The sequence below is a fragment of the Electrona antarctica genome (assembly GCF_951216825.1).
Source record: "Electrona antarctica genome assembly, chromosome: 19".
NCBI classification, from domain to species: domain Eukaryota; kingdom Metazoa; phylum Chordata; class Actinopteri; order Myctophiformes; family Myctophidae; genus Electrona; species Electrona antarctica.
The window spans coordinates 11,394,412-11,422,240 of NC_136800.1; the positions used below are offsets into that span (position 1 = coordinate 11,394,412).

Sequence of the window (27,829 nt, forward strand, 5' to 3'; positions counted from 1 at the left end):
CAATAGCATGCAACAGCGGTCACCACGGAGATGGAAGAAAACAGAACACAGCGCCAACGGTGACAAAGAAAGGAGCGGGTCAGGCGCCATGGGCCACTGGCAACTGAAAAGCCTCTGCAGTGCAAAGTACCCTGAGGTATCCCTCAGTGCTGAGCAACCACAGTCCTTCTGCTGTCTGTCTCACACACACAATATACTGAACTGCACATAGGACTGCTAAACCATATTATTGATCGGTCTTGTTGGGATGTTTTTCCAAAATGCTATAGATTATAATAATACTATACTTTAAAGGTATATTCAGTGATTTGACTTAATTCAAATATCACTTATTTTTTATTTTTTTCTGGATAATCCTCCCTACTATAGAGTGTGCTGACCATATAAGGAGTTCCTCCCTGTCCCCAGTGAGCCCCTGGGTTCAAAAAACCCTAGTTTCAGTTTTGGTGGCGGGTGGCAAAACCTTCATCCAATCAGGATGAGAGGGGCCTTCCTCCAATCATGATCGAGTGGGGGCGGGCCTTGGTGCACATGCTGTTGGCCTGTTGCACTTCCCCCCACTGTAGAGCGTGCATTTGGTTTTCCAAATCACCCAAATCACTGAATGCTCCTTTAACCATCCTACATCTGTAAAATACAGATTGTAGGAATATTATTTTCCCAACAAATGAATAGCCTGCAATCCATTAAAGATAATCTATTTCCATGTTGTCCTAACATGTAATTCTTCAAAATGTAGATACCTCACCATTGAAATGACAAATGTATATCAACAATCTTTTATGTGAATTCCTATTTGGAAATTTTGAGAAAAAGAAAACCAAGCATGTTAAGCATGCAGAAGGGACTGAGATGGGCTGACACAAATAAATAATAATATGCTGAACGAAATCCAGGCACAATATTCCAACATAATATATTGACAAATCCCCCAAATACAAATTGACCGCTACAATAACCTTAATAATAGAGAAAATACATCATAAATAAATACTGAAACCAGATACACTCATTAAGGAAAGTTTATGCATGTACTGTGTAAACTCCATTCCATATCCATTTCCAGCCATTCCGTTTATTTTTTTGTTTTTTGTGAAAATAATCTGACGACCCTCTGAAGGGGGGTCACCCAGGTTGAGAACCCCTGGGCGAGTATATCTAAAGTATATATATATTTGAATGGGTGTATATGGATATAATCTATGTGTACTTGTGTTATGTGTATATGTATGAATATGTTTGTGTTCGTTCATTACGATCATTGCAAATGCTCTCTGTTAAACAGAATTACAAGTAGGCCTGGCCCTGTACAGTACAGTAAAGTAAAGGATAGGCATGAATACGCTTTCATATACACCTTTTCAATCAACCAGAACCTAATGTACTTAATGTTTTATGATACTGTTGATGAGGATCGAAATAATAATAATAATAATAATAATGGATTGCATTTTTATAGCGCTTTTCTATGCACTACAGTACATGTTTACTCAAAGCTCTTACAATGGTCCATTCATTCATGAATCACCCCATAGTGATGATTTGATTGGCTGAGCAAAGTACATATTGAAGATAAAAGTCAGAGCCATTGCAATACGATGGCGGTGTATGAAATAAACAATCTAAATCTAAAAAGTCACACCCGTGTGAAGTGAGGGGCGTTCTTATCATCATACGTCATCATACATCATCTCATTCTGGCCAATCACAATTTGCATCCTCACTTTTGTCCTCAATGTTTGTGTTTACACACTTTTGTCTTCAATGTTTGTTTACACAGACCCTCAAAGCTGGACATAGGAGGGGCGAGCGCCCCTCAAATCACACTTGTGTGTACCCCCCCATCTCTCTCCCCATTTCCTGTCAGCCTACTGTCTATAAAAAAAATCACACCCGTGTGAAGTGAGGGGCGCTAATATATAAGTCTAACTCATGTTGATTAGGTGATGTAATGGTGATGGTGACGGTATCAAAACAAACATTAAATTATCTTTATTGTTAATGGTATTTAATGTTTGTGTTAGGGACAAGATGATGTAAATTTTCCCTTCATTGTCAATGGCGTTTAAAACATTAAACCTGTATATAGGAGTGGCTAGCGCCCCTCAAATAAAATAAAGGCGAAAGCCACAAAAAAAACATAAAAAACCCCAACAAAAAAACATCACACTTGTGTGAAGTGAGGGGCATTATCTTCATACAGCATCATACATCATCATACATCACATTCCGTGCTCAGCCAATCAAATCATCACAAATGTCATTCCAGCCAATCACTTTTGGCGTCTTCACTTTTCTGCCCTCACTTTTATCAGAGCAATATAGCTGAGAGAGTTGTGCCATTGAGGGGTCAGAAAACAGCACCCAGCGCTGTTCATGCAGCCCTGGAGTGCGTGTGACAAGCTGGAGTTTGAAATACGAGGGCAGCGCAAATATCAGCAATTTTAGGCATGTGTGCAACATGACAACTGTTTTAAAGTATTACACAGTCAGTGACAACTAGTCTCTGTAATGTTTATGTTGTACTATTACTAAAAAAACAAACTAAAATAAAGGAATTTAAGATCATTAAAGCTGGGCTGTTGCCTGAGTCCAGTGCATTCTGCCAACTTTCGGTCCAGGTCCAGGTCTCGTCACTCTTCACCTAGCACTCCGCCAATAGAAGTCTACAGTATGTAGAAGAGCCGCCATTAAACTGGCCCCATTAAGTGAACGGAGTTGTCGTAACTCTGTCGTAACTCTGTCGTATTTCAATGGATCTGACTTTTATCTTCAATATGTACTTTGCTCAGCCAATCAAATCATCGCTATGGGGTGATCAGCCAACCATCAGCCAATGTTTGTGTTGACACAATCCCGGAAAGCTGGGCATAGGAGGGGCTAGTGCCACTCAAATATCTAATAGACATTATGAAAATGGGGGGCATTCAAATATGCACCCTACGGTCTACAAGATTCGCTACATGACCAAGATACCCATGTACCTGTCTCTCCAAAATACTTCCTTAATGTCAACAAAGTCCAAACTCACAACACCAGAAGGATTTCAACAAACCACGTGCAACCCAGATTCGGCTCAAACAAGGGATTCAATTCATTTCGCTCCTATGCCACTAAAATGTGGAACTACCTAGAAATGTGAATCCTTTGACTCCTTCAACCGCTCTCAAAGCTCACCTACGGACACCTGCAATTCAACCGCTCTCAAAGCGCACCTACGGACACCTGCAATTCCAAACTGGCCCCTGTAAAAAAAAGTCCCCCTTCCATTCCGTTTCCCCATACTGTACATACTGTTCCCTCTTTTAATTTCCTTATATGATGATTTCCTGTTTTTCATATAAGTGTATATTTGTATGTCTTTAAATGTTCTGATGAATTGAAAATGGAGGACTCTGATGTAAACAAGTCTTAGTGCTTTTCCTGGTTTCATCCTCGTAGTACTTTTTGTATTGACTTGTGCTTTTGTTTGAAATGTACCCATTCTACATACTGTGAATACAAATTTCAATCAATCAATCCCTTCCTTTAAAAACTACAAATACACACACATGGGAGTGCAGGTAGCCGACTGGGTAGGGACTTGTCCATCTCCCTCTGTGCCCTCAGAATGGTGCCTCCTAGTCCCTGCTATATCTAAATAAAAAGCAAATACAGACAAAAATATATGTACTGTATACCCTTTGCATGTTTTAATTTCTCAACCTGTTTATCAAATAATGGTTTGACCAATCAAGCCTCCTGACACCATATGAAAATAACTGATCTACAAGCTGTGATGCTGTGTGAGCTTGTAGATCTGCTATCTTTGCCACACAACACCAGAGTATGTGTATAAAGTTAGTATTGTATACTGTAGGGCCTAGGCTATTAAAGTAATTTAAATAATTAAATTAATGCAATGTTATCTACCTCAGATAAACCATGTACAGTAACACCTAGCTTTACTGTCTCTGTATCATTCTATGATACAGATCATGGACATTGTACAGATTGTAACTAAAGGCTTTACAAATCAAGCACCAACCTGAACACTGTCAACCAGATGTTAGGTATTGCATGGCCTCAATTACTGAGAGAGGTGCAGTGTCTCAAAATGTCAGATTTCATGTACACTGAATAATTAAATTTTCCTGCTGGGGATGTTGAAGTTAATGTACTCTCTGCACCCTGGGTATGCCAATCACAAAATGTATTTACAAATGCTGGAAATTATGGTTGCTGTGGGTTTTCGCCTGTTGACCATATTTCCATGTGTAAATCAAATTCAGAAGTACGGGGAGCTAATTAAATTGAAAGAGCTAGCTGAGGGTGCAGATATGCTGGAATTTATTGAGGGTGATCTGAAAACTGGCCTCTCATATCCCACAGCATCTCCTGCACAGCAAAAACCTGGAGCATTAATTGAACACTCGGAGAGTGTAAAATGGACCCTCTCAGAGTTAAATGAAGACTCTATAACGCTCTATGATTTAGCGGTGTGCCTTGATTTGGTCTTCAGTCAGGTTGTACTACAAAGCTATTCTGCATCATGGAGTTTTGCTGTTCTAGTGCTTCAATCATTTTTCATCTGTTTTCTGTCTGGTTTTCACTTATGGCTCAAAGCAAATAAAATTCATCAATATACTCAGCCCCTTTGACCTCTGAATTCGACAATGTGTCTGGCAAACAGTTAACAAAGCGGGCTGAAAGAGGCAAACCAGTTTTATGCTTCTCTCTCAGTTTACTCTCACCCCCCATCCATCTCTTTCTCTCTCTCTCTGTACTGTAGCTTGTGCACACAGCACTCCTTCTCCACCTGCCTAAGCTGCTGTGGCCTTGTCTGGATCCTGTGAATTCCCAGTCCACTGCAGCGTAGCCGGCTGGAAACACCACAGATGCCAGCGCTTGGTAAGGTGTGAAAACAAGGGAAGAAGTGATAGGATGAAGATGTCAGCTATGGCAAATGGAACTCTGTCACACTCCTGTAACATCTCTGTCACTGATTATCAAAGCGGAGAGTCATACACTCACTTGTCTGTCTGATGAACAGGAGGACAGGAACCAAAGCAGCAGAGCTCTAATAAAACAAAAGTAGTTATAATCTAACAACTGCATGACTTCCCAATCTGATTCTTAGCTATCAAATGTAAGTTACAGTTGTGTGCAGTTTATGAACAAAGCAGCACAAATCTAAATGTGGTATTCAGTGGCGAAGCTGCATTATACAGGAGGAAATAGGAATTGGGATGGCTTGGGCCCCGTATTGACAAACTGTCTGCTTGTATACATGCCGACAAGTGTCGACAGTCGACTCTAGTCAACACTCTCCTTTTGGCCAAGTGAAAATTGCGATCTTTATAAATACTTCACGTATAATGTGCTTCACAATAACAATGTAGTGTAACAAAGATTATTGAAAAGCAAAGTTTCACTTTGGCATTGTGCAGACTGTGTTAATTTATTATTTATTATGCACACAGCATTGTGAGCGGTTTGTGAATACTTTTGAGGGGACAGACAGATGCATATTATAGCCTACAGCATGTACAAATATGCTACAGAGTAGACAGCATATTCCTTGGCTACGCAGCGCTACACCATAAAAATAGTGGTAGTGCATACAGGAGGTCTGAAAGTTAATTAAACCTTATAAAGGTCATCATAGAAACTACTGTATACGAAACACAGGTTCATGTTTCAACCAAAAACGAACTTCACACTGATTCCACATCAATTTACTTTCTGGCAAGACAATGGAGTAGAGTTGGGGGAATATATTTTCAGTCAAGAGGGGAGGGTTAGAGAAAGCACAGACACACTCTTAGGTTGTTTTCCAAGTGTCCTCTGGGGTGGAGTGGAGGATCAAGGGGTGAGGAGTCAAAGGGAGGACAAGGTGACAGATTGAGTTGAGGCACTGGGTCAACACTGGGCAGCCCAATCAAACTCAGCCGAAGGCAATTCCCCTCCCGAGCAACTACGATCAAATAGATCATCTGACTCTGTCAACACATCTGTCCACCTGGATGCAAGCAACACGTATATTACTAACACATGTGCATATGGACCAGGAGGGAGAAATGCAGAAGTTCACGGTTACACACTTTAACCACTTCCAACTTGGCGTCCCTATTTTAGACATGCCATTATCATAGAGAATTTTCAAATTTGTTTCCAAGATAGTGAAAACAAGAAGCTTGCCGGTATAAGCGGCGTTATTGTAGTGATTATTTCGCTGATTTGTAATTGTGTGGGTGAAATAGGCTCATTCTTTCACCTCCCTCTGTACCTCACTCTCCCACCCTACCCTCTCTATCACCTTCTCCTTCTCTCTCTGGGTGAGCTGAGTGAGCTTGGTCTAACGTCACAACCAACCTCCCTCACCTCTCTCTCTCTCTCTCTCTCTCTCTCTCTCTCTCTCTCTCTCTCTCTCTGCATGGTCTGATGTCACACACATCAGAAAGTGTTGCCTAACAACGCTGATTTGCACTGATCTTCCCAGAGACAACTAAAACTTATAGCCTACAAGCAGAAAACGTGTAGCACATGTCACTTTGCAAGTGTGTTCAGGTTTTAGCTAGTCTATATAATTAGACAGCTAGTGGTGGACAAAGAATATATTTACATATTCAAAAGTATAAATTACATTTTCTTTTTAATATCAATGGCATGTCCATAATCCTGGCACTTGACTGTGACGTTACCGTTGCCTAACAACGTTGATTTGCGCTGTCGTTGGGGAGCTCCACATATGAGCATAAACCGTTGCCTAACTATGTTGATTTGCGCTGACACAGCAAGGATCTTCATATATGGCATAATCTGGGCACGCAGAACCCCCTGGTATCTCCATATGGGTATATGACATGTGGATTCACTCTGACGTCATGTCCATGTATCTGCCTTCCTGCCAGGCGAAGACAACGCGCTGCAAATGTCCGGTCCTTATATGGGCATATCTGCACACCCTCTACAGTCAGGACAGGAAACTTTATATTGTAGATAGTGGATAGCAGATTTACATTGTTGATGATCGGCTATTTTCGCTATTGTACGACAAAGAAGTAAATAGTGCTTACTGTAAGTGGTTACAGTAATACACATACTCTATTGGCATAACAGCTCACAGAAGAGCACCAGCATGATTGGGCAAAAGAATATATGAATGAAAATAAATCAATCTTCTGTTCATTTGAAACTTGAATGTGCAATGCAGTATCTTATCTGTTGAAGAACATGAGGGTATGGTGTCATAACAAGTCCACACAATACAAGTCTAATTCAAAGTGGATTTAACATTCAAAGGATGTGTGTAATGCACATTATCCCACAAATGAATTCAGAGTCATTTTCACCAGCCGCAATTATTTAATCTACACCAATCAGTATGTTTCAAAGAAATCTAATGCAAAGTCCACGATTCAAAGCCTCCAATATTCTTCTAACATTCATCCACAATACTTTCATTACAGAATTCAATTAAGCGGAACACCTGAACAAACAATATCTCACAGCCAATTATTCAGTGCCTAGGAAACCATTGGCAAACAAATTAGCAATGTTAATGTGCGAGAGTGACTTGATATTTTTGGATGTGTATGCCTACAAAGGCAGCAGCACAACCCCCACTCTCCAGTTATGGCCCCATTGTTAGCTGATGAATTAAACAGTTTGGAGATGATTTGGGAATCAAATGGAAAATTTCCAGTGCATGGCTACTCCCTGTGTCTCTGCTCTCTCTCCCTCAAGCCTAGTTTATACTCTGTAGTAGGATGGTGTCGTACAATGGGGTATAAATTAAACTTCAGCCTAGTCGTCTCCTGGAGACAATTGATGTTTCCAAGCTCATTAATGTCAGAGCCATCTACATGGTGAAAAATGTGTTTTTTTGACTACAGACGTCCATATTTCTGCTCCATTTCAGAGCAACGCTATTTTGCTTGACATTTCAGCTTCTAGACAGAACAATGAAAAGCTACGATGAGATATCTTGGCAAGGCTATTGCCCTGTATATTGATTGGGCAATGGGCCCAACAGCCCCTCACTAAAAAGAGATTAAAATATCGGACTTGCCGAAGACATTTATGGAGTCTCTGTGACCTCTGCCAATGTTAAAGTGGAGTACATACATCATAGTCCATCTCTGTAAGCTACACTGAGTTTCAGACAGTGCCGGCAGGGAGAGGAGTGTAGTGGTAAAGTCAACTCTGTGTCTCCATGGTCTCATGCAGGAATTTATCTAGGCTAGGACTAGGAGATAATCTTTCTGCACAGGTATGTGTGGTGTGTGAATGAATAAAGGTGACATTGTTTAATAACTCATGCTATATACACAAATATTTACTGATTTCACTTTACATTTTTACTGTAAATGCAAAATCTCGTTTCCACAATACAGCATGAGCTTCACTCTGGAATGATGCTTAGTACCCCCCTTCCTCTCCTCCCCATATTTTGTGTTGAAGTGGGTGACATATATTGTATGAGAGAGACAGACAGAGAGCATGCGGATCATGTGCATATCCATTCGCGGCTGCAGAGGACTTCCATTATGGAGTAAGTAGGTCCTGCCAACATCTTTCATTACATGGTCCCATACATTCACCCCTGGTGTCCGAATGGTCCGCTCTGAAGCTTGACAAGAAAAGGCACTCCTGGAAAAGCCCTCCAATCTTCCTAACCCCCCATCATCCCTCCTGTTGCCATGCCTGATTCCAACCTGCAAGGCGGGAGAGAGGCCAGGCAGAAAGGGAGGAATCGTGTTTGCCATCAACAGCTCAAGAGAGTAGCGTGGCAGCAAGATTGATGACACCCTCCCTGAAAGTAACAAAAGAACTCCCGTGCACGAGGGCCCGCTTATGGGGCTTGATAGACTTGTCATCCTCTTAATAAACAGCTCAGATATGTCAGCAGCAGTGGCAGCAGGGACCGCACCAGACTCGCCCTCCAACCCAATGGGCAGGACCACCAACTGGCAAAAGCAGCCGTCAGATACCCTCTCCATATGGAATTCCCAGTAGGCGTTGGTAGGGCAGTGCCAAGAGAGGACTAAATCACGGACAAGAATACACCTGCCTATTGATATCGTCAGTTTCACTTGTGCAGGTTACATAATACAGTATATGCTCAGCAAACATAGTCAAGGATTCGGTCTTGTTTTGTTGTGTGAGCTCAGAAGAACACGTAAAGAAGTGAGTTAACCTACTGTAAGTGTTGTAAATACTGGTAGTTAGTGTTCTGACACCATGATTGATGAATACAGTACATGAGTGAATCATTCCAGAGTGACTGACTTACAACAATTGCAAAGTACATTAAGATCAGCTATCAAACAAGTTAACTATTTAATTATAGTAGGCTAAAACACTTCACAGCAACTGTGGCCTCTGTGTATCTGATCAAATTCACTTCTTCAAATCATTGCTTTCAAAAAACTAACTAAAGCAATGCTTAAGAGACATTTGTGTGACTATGCAGAGCAACTGAAAGATGCAGAATATATTAGTATATCATTTGACTAGGCTGTGGATGAGGTCATTATTCAAGGGCATGGAAATACAAAGAAATAAAAATAGAGAAATATATCAGGCAAATAATTACAGATTAAATCTAAATTTCATAATCTTGTAAAAGAAGTGACGCACACGAATATAAACATAATGTTTAATATTGCCCTCCTGTTTATTGCACCACTGAAACTCATGTATAAAAACATATAATACATCTATAAACACAATATAAAATATTTCTGGTTGAGCGAGCAGTATTTTATCAGGTCTAGAAAACCCATATGGATATAAGAGACCAGAAAGGCACACACAAAAAATCGTGCCAAGAAAGGGGAGCACAAAAAAAATCATTTTATATAGTCTGCCATTTACAATATTCACTTATTTTTCACCAGAAACGATGTTGTCTCTGTCACGATTCAATCTACAGCACACTCCCCACACGCTGTATAATACCTAGTTAAAGCCAGCAGGGTGTGAAATGGTGTTTGGAAATAAATGAAACCGACTATGAAACAGTGGAGTTGGAAGATATTGCCGTGTCAAGCTGACAGACAAGTCCTGGAATGGAGCAAAAAAGTTATTATCCCAAAGAAGAGCAATGCTGGATTAAATAAAACCCATGATGCCTCACATTGCACTGCCGGCACCACCTCTGATATAAAATCGCGGGAAGTCAAATTGCATGGTCCCTGCTGCACGTCTGTCATACAAAGATGCTGCCATCACATGTTCGTTGTATGTGGGCACAACCAGCATCAGAAGCAGGTCAAACAACTGTACTTGATCTGCTCTTGTTTCCTTCTACACAATCGCTTTGTCAGAAATAGCAGATCTACACATTCACAGTGCTTCACAAGTTGCGTTGTGAACTTGTAGATCTGCTATTTTTGGCAAACGTTCCCCCCAGGATAGGGAGCGTTGTCTTGGGGTTCAAGTGGTTAAAAATAAGTAACAAGCAGTAGCACTCAGGTGGCACCGTGGTAAAGTAGCTGCCCAGGAGTCTGGGAGCTCCAATTCACTGTGGCGTGGCTTTCACTTCTTTTTTTTTTTTTTTGTAATGTTTTTTTTGTGGCTTTCGCCTTTATTTTATATTTTTTTTATGGAGGGACAGACAGTAGGCTGACAGGAAATGGGGAGAGAGATGGGGGGAAGACATGCAGTAAAGGCCGTCGGGATCGGGAGTCGAACCCGCGGCACACTGACAGACTGGATTACCAGCCAAGGTGCCTGGACCGCTGAGCCACGGCCCAGGCCGCGTGGCTTTCACTTCTAGTGATTTTTTACTAGTTGACTAGTTGCCTAGTTTACTAGTCTTTTTTTTTCTTTCTTATCAACTAGTCAACTAGTACCAACAAGGTCAACTAGTGGATTTACTAGTCGACCAGTTGAATAGTCGACAAGTTGCTTAAAGCCCTAGTACCCGTCTTTGTCAAGCGTCTATAAACGAACACAACCCCTGAACACAACACAACCGTGTTCAGGGGGGGTTAGCCGGGCTGTTTGAGCACTATAGGGCTCCATTTTCGTCACTGCTAAACCCCTTATCCCTAAACTTCTTTGCCTTTTTTACTATTTTGCAAAACATTTTTGAATAGTTAAAATGGCCAGTCTACAAGCTCACAACGTGTCAATGTAGATTGGCTAGTTAATCTATTCAAAAATGTTTTTCAAATAGTAAAAGAAGGCAAAGAAGTTTAGGGATAAGGGGTTTAGCGGTGACGAAAATGGAGCCCTATATGTGCTAAGCCAGGGCACCTGCACGTCAGCAGATAGTGTTGCGTGCGAGGAGTAGGACCGAGGCTCGTCTACGTCCTCTCGGTGGGGGCTCCTTACTGGCAGGGTTAAAAACAGCAGTGACAACACGCATCAATGTGTGTGTGTGTGTGTGTGTGTGTGTGTGTGTGTGTGTGTGTGTGTGTGTGTGTGTGTGTGTGTGGAAAATCAATTGGCATAATGACGAAAAAGTGTTAAAATGCACAAACAAACAAACAAATAAATAAATAACAAGCCGTTACCTTAGACCCAGACTAAGAACAAGGCTTGCGTGTGGCCCAGCTATAGGTGGTGTTCCTGCTGATTTTTAATGGGACTGTCAATGCCGTTCCTCGCTGGCACATCAACAAGTGTAATTGCAAGGCCTATAGTTATTGAATGATGCATCAAATCAAGTGTTTAGAAGGAGCGTTAGAAAAACACCATCCCTTAAGGCCCCTCCTAGTCTGAGTTACAGCTGGCCTGATGAGTCACAAAGGACATGCTGGCCACTGGCATAGTGACAAGCACACTGTGAGCCTTATTACATTCTAAAGTATCACTGTTGCCCTGTGATTTGGTGGAACCACAGGACTCTAGACGTGATGATGTATGTGAACCAAGGGACAGCATACATTAAGACCTTAATTGTCAGAAGGATGAGTATAGGGTGAAAGGGGTACAAGGTGTGGAGAATCATTCACAGACTCTAACCCGTTTTGGGCGGGAACCCCTTTTGGTGTTTTAAACATTATGTTATAATTTAGCTATTGAAAAATAGCAGATCTACAAGCTCGTAGCGCGCCACTCGTCTGCTATTTTTTTTAAATCATGAACATTTTTAACTCAAATCTTTGGTTCTGGGAGGTGGCCCCTGAAACAACACATTTTCAGATGGGGGTCAGCGGCCAATTTCATATATTTTTGGGGGTCCTTGACATGAAATATTGAGAACCACTGATATAGAAACATGAGGTTTTTCAGAATTTCTACGTCAGGCCTAAATAGGCTAAAGGGAGTTGGCATATAAGGATGCCTCTAAATTCTGGCGTTAAAGTTGCTGTGCCATTTACTGACTTAATGTCACATTCACTTTGGAGATACACCGTCACACAACAATGCTTCGATAAAAATCACAACTCTACACTCAAACATGTGCTGTTCATCAGAACATGGAATGTATTTATCTTGTCACATGAAGCAACATCATTTGTGTTTCTATTTTTTACAAAATCGTATCCTGACAAATTCTGCCAATAATGCTGCTTGATATTGATAAAAGAAAAGAAAAGACAATATTCTCCCTGTCTCTTTTTGCCATTTCAATCTACTCCATAGAGCTTCCAAATTATATTTTGACAAGCCAGTTTACATTACATTGTGCAAGACATGAATGGATTTTGACATGTTATAATTTTCATCAAAGTGATTGAGGTGACATTGTATGAGGGATTCTATGATGAGATAAAATCAAAGTGCAATGGTGCAAGGGATTTGTGTAACACCATTTAGCTTTCATAGTCTCTAATACTGAATAGATTGGCGATGCAATAACACAAACTCTATAAGCTAATGTGACATTGGCTGGTGGCTGTTCATTGTCCTTTCAAACCACACACTCCAGTTAAGACCCAAGACAGACAAATTGCTACAGTATGTTGTTAGGTGCTGCCCCCTGCTGGAATGAAGGGTGTTGTTCTCCCAACAAATTACTCTAAAACACTTTTTCTAAAGTAAATATGAAATGTTCTTTATTACATTGACTAAACCGTCCGTTGATCTAACTCGATCTAACTTTCATCAGAGCATATTGGCTCTTCAGAACAATATCTATCCAACCTGCAATGTTTGTTTCAGTCTGTGTTGTTTTATATAACTAGCTTGATTTTTGTTTTGTTTCATGGCCCATTCTACTATTCTAATATTTGAAAAAAGAGCAAAAAGCATTGGCCTAAAGGGTAAATTAATTGTGTGATATAAAACCTTGACTTATTGTGCTGAATTCAGTAAATGGAACTTACCTTTTTGTGAAGACCAGCTGGAAATATTTAGCTATTTCCCCCATTATGAACCTCCAGTTGTCCACACCATCACATTATTAAAGGCAGAGTTGAAAATGTTGTAGTTCGTTGACTTGGAGCACCTTGCTGGACACTTTCTTTCCTGCAACAAAATAAAACAAAACAACTTCTTAATTAGACACTAAAGCAGCACTACTTTTTTAAATAAATAAAAGAAAAGATTCAGTCACCAGTAACCCAATGCACCCAACACAAAGTCCCGGAGGTTCTGAAGCATAGTCCTTTGCTTCCCAGGCCCCGGAAGTTCGGGTGTTCCAGTGTGAGAGTTGTCCGGTGTGGGGGGTTTCTCCGAGTCTGGATCCACCCAAGTTTATTCTGTGCTGGCAAAGTGCCAGCTTATTTCTAGATGAGTATAATACCCATGGTCTCCCACACAATGGGAATTATGCCTCCTTATTTCTGGATGAGTATAATACCCATGGTCTCCCACACAATGGGAATTATGCCTCCTTAGTTCTGGCTTAGGCGGAGCCCCAAACATGACGTACAGTACGTCCACAGGGCCCAGGGGTCAAGCGGAGGTCAGACTCTCTCTCCAAGCCATCAGAGAGACTGGCAGGTTGGTGGCCAGGGTGCGGTTAAACTGCTCTACCAGTCCGTCACTCTGGGAGCTTATAGAGTAGATATCATCTATCTTCTTCTCTCCGAGCTGTCGACAGACCTCCTGAAACATGTGGGACTCAAAGTTGAATTCCATTTAAGTTTACAGCAATCCTTTGCCATGGGTAGTGGTTACTGTGGTTGGTTACAGGAAAAGGGCTCAGGACGCCAGCCCACACGTAACAGGGGCGCTCCATCGGGTACTGCGGTTGTGGAGCGTGTGAGCACTGGGTAGGACCTTTATGGACGGTGCAGCGATCACACTTGTGGATTAACAGTCATGTCGACGATTCAGCCAGAAGAACCAGGCCTGGAGTCGTTGCAGGGTCTTGGATACCGTTGGATGTCACTCAGGCTCTCGGAAGCTGATTGGCCAGGCCAGGGAGGCATGGTCTGTACGGAGCAGGAACCGCTGAGCGTACAACAGGCGGAAGTGACGGAAGTGTCTCATGGCCCTGACCACCGCCAGCAACTCTGGACAGTTGAGGGAGCAGCTGTAAAATACCACCAGTCAGTCTGGTCCACCATCCCCCTCTTGAGACAGCTGGACTGATCATAGGCCGAATACAATCAGAATTTATTTTGAACGGTTTCTTTCTTTAGAATGGCAGCCGCAAGTATCATGGTTGAATATAGGTGAGACACATGAAAAGTTGATGTCACAGCTGGCACAGACCAAATATTGCTAAAAGGTTGAAAGAGCTGTGTATATGCTTATCCTTAAAAATGAAGTACAAGACGTTTTAAAAAGAGAAGGTGGTGTGGGACTGGTAGGTCAAGCATTAATATCGTTTTTTTATTTATAATGAAACATGTTTAAGTTAAAGGAGAATTCCATACTAGAAGGCTTTCTTACCTTTATTTGTAGTTGTTACGTCCCCACCAAAGAGGTCCAGGTGTTATTTTGTGCATAAGTGCATTATTGGCTATTTCCCCTACCATAAGCCCTCAATGGGGGTTGGGGTTTTGTGCTAATTCGCTTATTTCAATCGAAATAAGTAGTAAAGTGTGCCGCTTGGGATACTATTTACATTATGAAGAGAGGATATATACATTTTATTTTTATTTTTGAGCGATGGAAATAAGCGAATTAGCACCCCATAGCCCCATTCAATTCAATGCAATTCAACGCAATTCATTGAGGGCTTATGGTAGGGGAAATAGCCAATAATGCGCTTTTGCACAAAAGAACACCTGGACCTCTTTGGTGGGGACGTAACAACTACAAATAAAGGTAAGAAAGCCTTCTAGTATGGAATTCTCCTTTAATTGTATAGTGCATTTTGTTCTGATAATCCACTCCAAATCTACCCCTGCAGTGGGATCAAGGTAATCCTGATCCCACTCCTATGTTTTTGTTTTGAACTACACATTTTGACGATTTGATCCGGATTACAGCTTGGATTGGATTTCCTGATCTGATCAGATATCAGAGTGATCCCAATCCTGATTTTTGGTTTTGAACTACCCAAAATCCAAATCTGATCCGATCAGATAGACTCAGAGATTGAAAGTTTTGAACTTGTGGGCTCTGCTTCGGCTATTATCATGAAAAACTTTATCTAACATCTTGCCTTGGCAACGTTTAATTGGTTAGATCAGCAGGTACAAGTTGGTTCTTGGTTTTATACTTATCTGGGACATAGTGCAGTATGTTGCCGCCAGCCATGTTTTACACAGGTGCATTGGCTGTTGCACTTGGGCTGTGCAAGATTGAGTCAGGCACAGGAGGATGAGTAACTGGCCAGAAAGGAAATGCAGCCCTAAACAATATATCTATCCGGCACATCCTCATTCATTACTCTGGCATTAGACTGAGAGTGTACTCTATCTGGTTACTAAAGTTAGTGTGTCAGATTGCTACAGTAGGTCCCCACTCTCAGAAATTCCCAACAGATTGGTGAAGCAGCTTGCACAGTTCACAGTAAAATCCTCAGTGTTCATTAAACAAAATAAACCCAAATGGACCTGTAAGGCCCAGCCCTGAATTTTACTGTGTGCTGTCGGCAATAATGGACAACTTACCAGTTTTTCTTTGAGAACAGTTCACTCAACAGCACTGATTTCAGCACTCCCTGGGGAAATGTCTTGAACTTGGACCTGTAATTTAGTGGCGCTCCTTGCACAGCTGTGTAGTTGGGTGCCAGTTGGTGCAGGAAAGGCAATGTGGAATCACATCCAACACACTCCAGATACCTCACTTCCAGTAACTCACCTTCCAATAACTCACATTCCAATAACTGTAATTCACCTTCCAGCAGTTGTAAAAGCAATTTGCACAGGAGGCATCCGTACTATGCCCAAATCACCTATAACCGGCTACTTTCAACGTAAAGGAGCAGCCGCTCTACTCTGAGATATACTAAAACTGTAATATATAATATTGGAGTTGCATGATGGCTGTCTCTGTGGTGTACTAGAAGTGAAACACTCACCCACCACAGCCGAGGCCAGATTTATTTTCCGGCAGCGGTGACTGGCACTCCAATGAATACAGTTGGCAGTGTTCACAGGTGGGAAGCCAGCAGGAGATTGTGTCCTTGTCGGACTCCTACTGGTTGGCCGGGGCACCTGTTCCACAGGGAGGGGAATTGGGGAGACAGCATGAAACCTTTGTGTCAGGTGTGAGAATAAGCCACTGCAGTGGTGACTGTAGTTGGTACTACAGTACTCTACCTGCTCTTCTAGTGACAAATGTATATCATTTTACTTTATTTGTTTATTTAGACGGGACAATGCATATTAATGGACATTACAATCATGAAAAGTGTCAGGTGCTTGTGGGGAATGTTTAAATTATTGCGACCTATGGTCGCAGATTACTATGAAAACCTGCAAATCCGTCGATCCCGTAAGTCACGCCTCCATATATGGCTGTCAGTTCATCACGCCTCGTGACACACTCCATATATGGGCGTCTCCATATATGAAGATCACGACACTGACCTCATCAAACCGACCTCGCTTCTCGCCCTCAGGGCATCTTACTAGTTATAGTAGGCTTGTGAGGGGTCACGGGTGCAATGTGAATTTGTGTGAGCGTAGGTATCTCTATGTGTTTGTGTGTGTAGTAGGCAGACAAGTATAGTCAGTAGTTGGTAAACCTGATTAGTGTTTTCGGAGCCTATACTGCCCTTGGTCATGTCATTCAAAAACCTGATTGCTAGAGGGAGGGAAGCAAGGGCAGTTCCCTTGATCTTGTGGATGCAAAGCTACTTGCCATGTATTGCATCTGAAACAGTCCGAGGCAGGGGTGGCTTTGGTCTTTGAAAATTATACAGGTTTCTAACTCTATGATCGATTGATTGATTGAATACTTTATTAACAGTAAACAAAGCACAGAGGTACAGATTTATACTTCTTCTTCTTTCGTGTATCATCCTCAAATGTCCAACTCAGTATCGACCCCTTGTCTCTGGTCCCACGTGGAAGAGGCTGGCCTCCGAAGGAGGTCTGTACAGGGGGCAGATGTTAATTATGTGTTCGGCAGACTGCTCAGGCTTGCCACACTCTGTCAAGCCCCACTTCTTCATTGCTGATTTGAAGCAGCCGACTCCAGTGCGCAGGCGGTTCAGTAGGGTCCATTGTCGGCGTGGTAGGTCCTCTCCTTCAACGCCATCACCCGGGTCACAGATGTAGTGGTGCATATGTGAGGGCCCAGCAGACTCCCACTCCTGCTTCCGAGAATGCCGCCAAATTTATACAGATTTATACAAAAGAATGCTAAAAAGATAACCCAAAAAAGCATATGGCTTATTTCCATTGAGGTCCTGTGTATTGAATTCATCAAAATAATTTATGTCCTGGATGGACGGAAGCTCACATCCACTGATGCACTGGGCTGTCTGCACAGCTCTCTGCATGGTTTGTGGATGAGCGCAGTACAGGCAGTGATGCAACCAATCAGGATGCTCCGAGTGGTGCATCTGTAGAAACCCTGTAGGATCTTGGGCCCCATGCTAAACTTCTTCAGTCGCATGAGGTTAGGATCTTGGGCCCCATGCTAAACTTCTTTAGTCGCATGAGGTGAAAGAGGTGTTGCTGTGGCTTCTTCACCAAGGAGAGGTCCTCAGTGATGTGGACGCTAAGGAGCTTGAAGTCACTGACCCTCTCCACTGCGATGCTGTTGATGTATATGGGAGCATGCTGCCTTTATGGCCTTCACTTGTCCACAATCTTGGTCTTATCTGGTTGTTCTCCTGGTCAGTCATCAACAACCTTAATCACTAGGTTGAAGCAGAGGAGGGTGGGGTGGGTGGGCTGCTCCTGAGGGTCAGTGGGGCAGAGGTGTTATGAACCTCACCACCAAGTACAGGATCCTGCTGCACAGCCTGTGGTTGAGTCCTAGGTACCGGGGCTTGGTGTCGAGTCTGGAGGGGACTATAGTGTTGAATGCTGATGATTGCTGAACTGTAGTCTATAAACAGCATTCTCACATAGGAGTTATTTTTCTGGGGCGCCCTAGTGGCACGGGGTAAAGCACCTGTCCAAGGGGTTGGAAATCTCCAGGTGGTTGATGGTAGTGTGGAGTGGTTTGGGTGTGGCTACTGTGGATCTGTTTTGCCGGTAAGCAAATGGGTGGTGGGTAGTCTGCTTTTGATCAACTCCTTGAGAAGCTTCTCAAAGCTAGTCATGTAATCATGTTACCTTGCATTTTTTAGGCAACTGTGTGTATGTCTTTCTGCAGCTAATATTGCAGCTCTAGGCTGATCATGTCATATTTCTTGTGCACACTGCCAGTAGGCCATGGACCTTGATTCCTGAAAAATCAGTCAATGACAATTCTGGCCCTAAATTCTATTAGGTTAGGGCTTAGGAAATGGCTGTGATTTGTATGTGTTCTATTACTGTGACTTTACTAGTGAGGACAATTAATATTGTTGATTTTCTGTTTCTTTTTCAACGTATGGGTATTTTTGAGTCATAGAGTTGAAGCGGTGGTTAATTCACAAGCCCTGTCCCATGGTCTAAGGACAGGGGGTGACATTTTGTTTCCTTTGTTAAATGTGAGAAAAACACAAGTTTGGTCAAGCATGGGTAACCTTGCCCTTCCTGTAGTAATACTTCTGTGAACACAGTATAGATTTTTGGGTAGTTCAAAACAAAACAAAAACAGCATTGAGATCACTTTGATATCCGCAATTTGCAACACTAGATTTTTTTAAATAATGGAATGAATCTAGAGTTGCAATACTATCCAGTGATAGCCCATTCATCCAAATTGCATTTGCGATCTGCTTGTATTAAACGACGTTAAACTCACCAACATTGCAGCTGTAGGGCAAGCTTGACTTATCCTCTTTCAAACTACAAAACTTTTGTTTCATAAAAATCAACCGTAGACATCTTATGAGCTACTTTTCCGTGCTGTGATATTGTTGGAGTTTGGAAGCACTCGTTTTTATTAACGCTTCGTGCTGCTGACTCCTGCATTATGTGCAAATTCGAATGTGGTATTTGATGTGGTACGCAGGGCCGTTCAGTGACTTCGACGAGCGCTTCCAAACTCCAACACTTAGAAAAAGAATCACCTGCACAGAATGTCTTGACAGAAAGTAGCTCATTAAACTTTATTAAACAAAAGCTTTGCAGTTTGAAAGAGGATAATTCAAGCTTGCCCTACAGCTGCAATGTTGGTATATTTACGTTGTTTAATACAAGCAGATCGCAAATGCAATTTGGATGAATGGGCTATCACTGGATGGTATTGCAATTCTAGATTAATTCCATTATAAAAGAAATCACACCCGTGTGAAGTAAGTGGTGCAACTCCGTGTGGGGGTGGGTGGGGGGGCGGAAGTTCCAGACCCACAGGAACACATCCAGGGTGCCGGACCGATTCCGGCGAGCCGCCCCGTGTCCGAAACGGTTGAGAAATGACAGAGTTACCGTGTGGGGGTCCCTCTACTGTACCCTCTACTGTACTGTACTGTCACTGTACTATACTGGCACACCCAAAATCACCATATATACAGTTAATATGTGTGTGTGTGTTTGTGTGTGTGTGTTAGGTTACGCACAGGTGGTGAAAAACAACCATGCTGTTTTCGTGCTCAGACGCACCCAGCCAGCCAGCCACCCACCCAGCCAGTCACCCACCCACACACATAGTCACTTAAGGAAGTGGTTGCACCACTTAAAAATCTAGTGTTGCAGGTTATATCAACAAATAGTCAATAATTAACAGCGGTAAAGAAGATGGTTGCTACGCGGTGGAAACCTCCTCACACATTAACATTGCCAATGGGCCCTAACCTTTTTAGATATTCTCTATCTAGAGATGTCAACAGCAAGGTTACATGGAGCAAAAGAAAAAAACAATATTTGGTCTAACATTGCAGGAAAAAAAATGTAAGGATATGATCTAGTCCTTTTTTCCTTTTTACACAGTGGTAAGAAATTTGGCACAGGTATGCTATTTGTGACATTGTTGGTCCTAAGAGGGAGGGTGGGATTGTTTGTTTGTTTCTTATTTTTCTTTTACTATGTTTATACATCCTGTATTAGTGTCTTGTTTTTTGTTTTATTCATTCATAATGCCAGAATATAATTGTTCTGTTTTTGTCATGAATAAAAAACAATGAATCCAAAAATAAAATAAAATAAAAATAGTCAATAAGAATATATCAAATAATATCTTTAACACCCAAAATCCAAATCTGATCCAGGGATACAAAATAATAATAATAATAATAACTAGAACTGCACTCTGTCGAGTGCCTACTTGCTTGTTGCACACAAGTAGGCCATAAATGGCCTACTAGTGCGCAAGCAGAGCGCGCAACTACTGTCGACCGCTACAAACTGTCAAATCTAAGCTTCTCTGTGAAAGAACGTTTGAAATATTGAATTATTAGGTTTAGCTATTTGCTACGTACCTAGTTTTTGGAGGTAAAAAAGTAGTATTGTTAAGTATGGTAAGAGACGGCTTTCGATGGTGACGTATATGTCGATCAGTGTCGGGTGGATTAAAGGAAATGCCTCTGTGGCTGATGAATGAATATCTACATCCTAATACTGGGGGGTCAAATTATGACAGGCAATTCCTGCTGTCAAAATATGACCCCCCAGTCAAAAAACACTTTGTTTGAAATAGACACTCATGCTTTCTAAGGTGTGATTTGGGGTCCTAATCACACCTATGTATATGTATGTATATGTATACATATGTATATGTAATTTGTAAGTTGATTAGCGGTATACTGTGGTTACTCTGCGCCCCGTTTGATGCGTATGTATCGTAGCAGCATATGACGTCAGGTATAACTGGTATAACTATAGCTCTCATTGATGACGTAATAAAGATGTGGATTAATCGGCTTTCGATGGTGACGTATATGTTGATCACCGCTAATCAATTTACAAATTACATATACATAGAGGCATTTCCTTTCCACCTTTCACCCAATGCCAGGGTGTAATTGGTTTTCGATGGTGACGTAATGACGATATGTTTTAGTGTCGGGAGGATTAAAGGTAATGCCCCTATGTATACAGTACAATGAGTACATGTATGTATACATGTATGTAATCTGACACCACTGCCATATCAAGCACAAGTAGTCATTACGTCATACGCTGGCACGGCGCATACGCATCAAATGGCGACATGGACGGAAACGTACTTGCGCGCTCTGCTTGCGCAAGTAATAATAATAATAATAATAAAAAGTTTTAAATTCTTGGGCCCTGGCCTGAGAATAAAATTTAGATATTTGTATCCATCCTTTTTACCTGCTGCATTGGAGCACTGCATCCACCAGGTGGCAGTGGAACCCAACACTACCCTTTGACCACAGACCTGAAAAGGAACATAGATGCAGACATGCAGTGACATTCCAGTGGATTGTTGATAAAGGATGTAATGATATGATGAAACAGTAGGTAACCGTGAGAAGATGTTATCTTCTGAAATGTATGCATAATTATATCATAGGGACATAATGCCTAATTGATATATCTGCAAGCTAATCAGTGTGTCAAAATCTGTGTTCCCAGTTCTCACTCTCAGTCTGTCTGGCCTTGTAGCCTGCCTGCAGTGCCTAGGCAATTTTCCTTGCCTTTTCCTTTGAACTTGACGTGAGTCAACAGTCTGTCTCGAGAGACTGCCTACCCACTGCTCTAAATAATTGCTCGATCAAATGCATGAAAACTTTCCATGCAAATTTCCCCTAGGTCATCGTCAGAAAATGTGGAAATGGAAATGTGTAATTTATTTAGTTGTGTTTTGTTTCATAATCCTCACCAGGCACCCTTCCTGTTCGGCTGTTCCTGCCTTAAATTGCAGTGAATCCAGGCCATCCCATTACCAGAAGGCACGCATGCATGATGCCGCTTTATAAAGTTAACAGTGTGTCACTCTTCCCCTACTGTCAAACAGCATCACCATCTACTGTCTGGACCCAAACCTGACGAAACCAGATTGAGTGAGCACTGAGCAAGCAAGCCAACACCAACAACAGTGATAAGAAGGTTGTGGCTGCTGTACCCTACCCACTGTGTATCCGACATTTCGAGGGAACTGCATGTTGTGTACCTGGTGTGTCCAAAATTAAATATGCCTACCTGCCAACTTGTGCCAATTGTACTGTATGTAGACACATGAATGATGAATCTGTTTTCAATCCATTGATAGAATTGTATAATCTGGCAAACAGCCCACGTCCTCCTTTTCATTCCACCACGTGGTGGCGTCCCAGGGTTGCATAAAATCGATGCATGTTTACTCAGCATGAGTAAACACATGTGTATGACAATTTAATTGTCTTTTCCAGGGAAATAACATAAATGGCGAGCAAATGGTCTTCCATTATATATTTTTTTTTACAATTGGTACGTCCTACGGTCTTATTTTCAATCACACAAAACCTTTATTTTTTTGCTTTTTTAGGACAAGCTAGCTGTGTTGGTTGGCCTACATTGTCCCACGCTTGTTCCCCCTTTTATTTTGTATCCGCACTGCTGAGCTCCCGCAAGCGAGTTTTTTCCGCAAACATCAGATGTATTAGCTCACAGCGCTTCGAAGCGCGACGCTGTTGTGAGCTTGTAGATCTGCTCTTAATTTCGGGCCGCCTCATAGGCGAGTCGAGCCAGTCAGTCCCACAAAACAACACGCAGCGCTTTTCTCTTTCAAGCAGGGGTGGGCGTTGCACTCGAGTTGCTTTGAACCCCGTCCAATGACCATGCAGCATGTGCCTTCCATCACCTTGGAATAAACCTATGAATAAACACTACTGGTCTGACCAATCAGCGGAGACACTCCAGTTCCACTGAATCTTATAAATGTGCTTGCATCCGGAGTTGTGGTATTAGAGAATGAGAGGACGACTATCGAGCCATCTAGCTACACTAAACCGGACTTGCCCGTCCTTTAGGTTTTATTTCGATTATTCAGGTAATTATTTGTTTCTGTTTGTACAGTGGGCGACACTACAATCACATTGCTTATTAATTAATATAGGCTATAGATTACTCACTGGGATAGGCTATTTGTGAAATGTGTTAAGGGCATGTTTAAATATGTTTAACCTTTTCACTTGAGTTCCGGGGTAGTGTTTTGAACAAACATGATGTTTTCTTCCGACAAAAAAGGCCATGATGTAACCTTGCCTCGTTTACCGCAGCCTAGTAACCATGACTACAACTGCCTGGGCAACGCCAGGATGTTGTTGGTTCATAATGTGACAACTATGGCGTGTTATTAGTCTTAATTTTCTTCTTTGGGTTGATAAGGAGATAATGTGGATATTTGTTTTCTTTGTCTATTTGTTTATTAAATGAACTGGAAATGATAAACTACCAGGATATTAGTGTCGTTTCATTGCTTCTGCCTTATGGAATCAGGAAAAACGTGTTTAGCACATGCCCAGGCTGTTATGGGACATCATGTGCTTCATGGATCAACCACATAGCCACATAATAACATGTCTCCTTCCTTCTCGCCCCCAGGTGTTTTATAGTAGGAATTAAGATGGCTACTTCTAGCAGCGCCACGTTGAGTAAAACAGTCAAACAGCAGTACATGGCTCTTCCTCAGGGAGATAAAGTACAAGCCATGTACATTTGGATTGATGGGACCGGAGAGGGTCTTCGATGCAAAACAAGAACACTTGATTCTGAACCCAAATGCATCGAAGGTAAAAAGAAAACCTCACCTCCCTCTTATGTTGACTTGATTTGAGTTGACTTGTTGTACACGTGTATTGCCAAAGATTCTGCTCTAATAGGATTATAACGTTATAACATTCCGTATTTGTTTAACAGATCTGCCCGAATGGAACTTCGATGGTTCCAGCACAAGCCAGGCCGAGGGATCCAACAGTGATATGTATCTGATTCCTGCTGCAATGTTCCGTGATCCATTCCGTAAAGATCCCAACAAGCTTATCCTGTGTGAAGTGACGAAGTACAACCACAAGTCTGCAGGTAACGCACAGTCTCTAGTACAAAGTGGGTTTTTTTGTCAGTGTTTTTAGTGTTAGTTCAAGACTAACACGTGTATTTTATTTTTAATATGAAATTCTTACGAACAGAAACCAACTTACGCAAGACATGTAAAAAGATCATGGATATGGTGTCAGATCAGCATCCCTGGTTTGGCATGGAGCAGGAGTACACCATCCTGGGCACAGATGGACACCCTTTTGGCTGGCCATCTAATGGCTTCCCTGGACCACAAGGTATGCCAATACCTGCAATATGATATTGCAGTGGGGGGAAAAGAGACGGGGGGAAAAAAAACATTTTGTCCCTGTATGTCAACTTGTCTCAAAATTGTTGTCTTATGACATCTTGTTTACAGGTCCCTACTACTGTGGTGTTGGAGCAGACAAAGCCTATGGTAGAGATATTGTAGAGGCCCACTACAAAGCCTGCCTATACGCTGGAGTTGACATCTGTGGCACAAATGCTGAAGTGATGCCGGCACAGGTAATCTTAAAAGACCTTACCCATTGCCAGTTGGGGCTGTCATAGTGTCAACATGTTTTTGTGGCATAACCAGCCATTGAAACCACTACGATTTTTAAATGACTCAAGTGGGCTTAAAATCTGTCTTTGTTTTCAGTGGGAGTTTCAGGTCGGGCCTACTGAAGGTGTCAACATGGGTGATCATCTCTGGGTGGCACGCTTCATCCTACACCGTGTCTGTGAGGACTTCGGTGTGGTGGCCTCATTTGACCCCAAGCCAATCTCTGGGAATTGGAACGGTGCCGGTTGTCATACAAATTTCAGCACAAAAGAGATGAGGGAAGATGGTGGATTGAAGTGAGTGTTTTTTTTAACTGTCTTGTGACTTGTGCCATTTAGCTGACGGCTAGCTACACAGTAAAATCCTCAGTTTATCATTTGCAACTCTGAGAGTGTACAAATGTAACCAAATGGACACTTATGGGTCGTCAATTTCGTTACATTTGTACACTGAGTGCACAAATGAAACCAAATGGAACCTTATGGGAACATTGGTTACATTTGTACACCCTGAAAGAGTTAAAGTCACACTCAAGAGTTCACAGGGTATCAGATATCCTTGTTGCATTGAATGATTCAGAGACGTCTGACACCAACTTTCCCCCTTCAGAGCCATTGAGGAGTCCATTGAGAAGCTGGCAAAGAGGCACAACTATCACATTCGCGCCTATGATCCCAAAGGGGGGCTTGACAACGCTCGCCGCCTCACCGGCCACCACGAGACCTCCAACATCCATGAATTCTCTGCTGGCGTAGCCAACCGTGGTGCCAGCATCCGCATCCCCCGCCAAGTTGGCCAGGAGAAGAAGGGCTACTTTGAGGACCGCCGTCCATCCGCTAACTGTGACCCCTACGCTGTGACAGAGGCCCTGATACGCACCTGTTTGCTGTCTGAAGAGGGAGAAGAACCCACGGATTATTAGAGCATCTTTCTGAACTGAACCCTCGTTCCTCTTCTCCACACCCCCCCTTTTGCTCTCTTCTTTAAATGGCTGAAAGTTGAACTAGTACTGTACTCTTTATTCTTCTCCACTGATTCTAACATGTGTTTTAAAAATAGATTAAAGTTGACTGGTCAACTTACAATGGCAAGGTAACTTATCCTTGATAGTTTAATACATGGTATTACAGGGTACGACAGCTCCCTTTATGTGGTTAGGAAGAGGGATTGGCTTGAATAACAATTCAGTTTTATGATGTACCATTCCCATAGTCGGTTGACTAAAATGAACTAAAGCACATGGACACTGTAAAGTAGAGCTGCTAAAGCATGTGGAATTGATGAATACAATTATTGCTATTTTGTGTAATGTCGATATACTGTATGTTGACCTGCATTTTCAACTAAGTCTTCAATGTTACTAATACTTTGAAGTGTTTTTATTTTTAAGTGGCAACGTGTTGTCTTCAGATTTTGACACTCTTTGAGTTATTGTACACTTTGTAGATGTCAGTACCCAGATGTTTGTTGTCTAAACATGTGGTGGTCCATATCCATATGCCATTTGTAGAATTCTTGTAAGACTGTAAAAAGAGGAGTTTTATCCTTTTGTCAAGTGTGCTTATACTGTTATGCACCTGATTTGGTAAGAGCTTGTGTACTGAACCTGGTGTTTTTTATTGATGCATTTAAAACATTTATTTTTACCACGACTTGCCTGCTTGGTTCTTGACATGCTTGCAATCTATTAATGTTGTAGGAAGGTCATGTAAGAAAACAGTGAAGTTTAGCCCCAACTCTTAATGTCTAGATTGGATCCAGACTGTTGTTTCAGTGTTTATGATTATAAAATGCTACTCAAAGAGTTTCTAGTCTAACTGATCTACACCTTACTTTTGACAGTACAATTAGCGTCCTGCCAGAGGCAGGCAGCCAGCTACACATACTGCATGTTCTGGCTCTGCTGTTCTGTTGTGTCTGTCTGAGGTCATCTGAAAACAATTAGCACGTGCTGTACTCACTAGTTGTTATGCTGTCTTAACACTTGACACGATATTTTTCTAGAATGAAATGTACAACATTTCAACAACAAGGTGTCTGCTATGCTATGTAATTGTTTTCTCATGTTCCCAGATTTAATGTGGAAATAAACTATATAATACACTCGTATACATAAAATGTGCAAGCATAAGAAATTAGCTGACTGTGCATCATTTAAATAGCAAAGTTTGCTAAATCTGTTTATGATGTTAAGATCATGGTACAAACAGTATGTGGCAACTCAGCACTTTTGTTTGCTGAAGCTTTGTATTTTACTTTTTAAGAATTGTAGCAAATCTACAAATATATGTCAAGTTAGCAGACAGACGGGATGAAGTTATTCGAGTACTTTTTAAGAGGACAAAGACACATTTCAAATCACATTTAACTGGAAACAGAACATCCCAACTTCATGTTTGGACATAAATATTTACTTGGTGTCCTCCCTTTGACTGGGGGGGAAGGGCAGCAAGTTTGTTATGAGACCTTTTGCCCACATTCCTACAGCAGAAAAGTGACTGTCTACTGATTGGCCTGGTGAGGAGCAAGTTAGCCAATCATAATGCAGAGAGCCGGTTCTATCCTGTTCTAAGTACTGCAACTTTGTTTTGCTGCTTTTTGTTTGGCTGCTTTCCCCAAAGTAATTCCTCATACTAAAGTATGCACTCTGTGACTCTGCAAGTGCATGGGCTTTAGATTTGTCTAGTCAGTCACACCTATTTAAACTGAAAGAGTTAAGATGGTTCAGAGGAAGAAAAAGTTGCTGGTGCTGCTGCAACATACACTGACACAAAAACAGAGATGTAGAGTGTCAATTACATTAATGGGATGGCCGGGATCACAAAGAGAGGATCAAGTTTACAAAAGCATCTTAGTTCTACAAGAAAGCTCACTTTTTTCTATTGTAAATATAGCTTTCGTCTTTACTGTTGCTGTAGGAGAAGTAGGGACACCC

At 41.9% G+C, this 27,829-nt stretch overlaps 2 protein-coding genes across 3 annotated transcripts in view; one reads left to right on the top strand and one right to left on the bottom strand.

Moving 5' to 3' along the window:
- pbx1a (pre-B-cell leukemia homeobox 1a) overlaps positions 1–16,019 on the bottom strand; it is a 94,197-nt gene extending 78,178 nt beyond the window's left edge. Inside the window, exons 1-2 of the mRNA XM_079530417.1 lie at positions 15,951–16,019; positions 13,266–13,407 (exon numbers count right to left, since the gene is read on the bottom strand). The gene's annotated coding sequence lies outside the window, so the exon portion shown is untranslated. The remainder of the gene's footprint in view (positions 1–13,265; positions 13,408–15,950) is intronic.
- Positions 16,020–22,377: 6,358 nt separating this feature from the next.
- On the top strand, positions 22,378–26,546 carry glula (glutamate-ammonia ligase (glutamine synthase) a). 2 transcript variants are annotated; one of them, XM_079530421.1, is made up of 7 exons: positions 22,378–22,397; positions 23,874–24,061; positions 24,189–24,350; positions 24,458–24,604; positions 24,727–24,854; positions 24,991–25,190; positions 25,504–26,546. In XM_079530421.1, the coding sequence occupies exons 2-7, from the start codon at positions 23,896–23,898 to the stop codon at positions 25,814–25,816; spliced, it is 1,116 nt and encodes a 371-aa protein (XP_079386547.1). In that variant the 5' UTR covers positions 22,378–22,397; positions 23,874–23,895; the 3' UTR covers positions 25,817–26,546. The 2 variants fall into 2 exon arrangements, with proteins under 2 accessions (XP_079386547.1, XP_079386546.1); XM_079530420.1 differs by lacking the exon at positions 22,378–22,397 and adding an exon at positions 23,184–23,319.
- The last annotated feature ends 1,283 nt before the right edge of the window (positions 26,547–27,829 follow it).

Coding starts and splice junctions, on each gene's coding strand:
- glula (XM_079530421.1), top strand. CDS start 23,896: ATGGCTACTTCTAGCAGCGCCACGTTGAGTAAAACAGTCAAACAGCAG. Junction 24,351..24,457: donor GTACAACCACAAGTCTGCAG/GTAACGCACAGT, acceptor TCTTACGAACAG/AAACCAACTTACGCAAGACA. Junction 24,605..24,726: donor TGGCTTCCCTGGACCACAAG/GTATGCCAATAC, acceptor TCTTGTTTACAG/GTCCCTACTACTGTGGTGTT.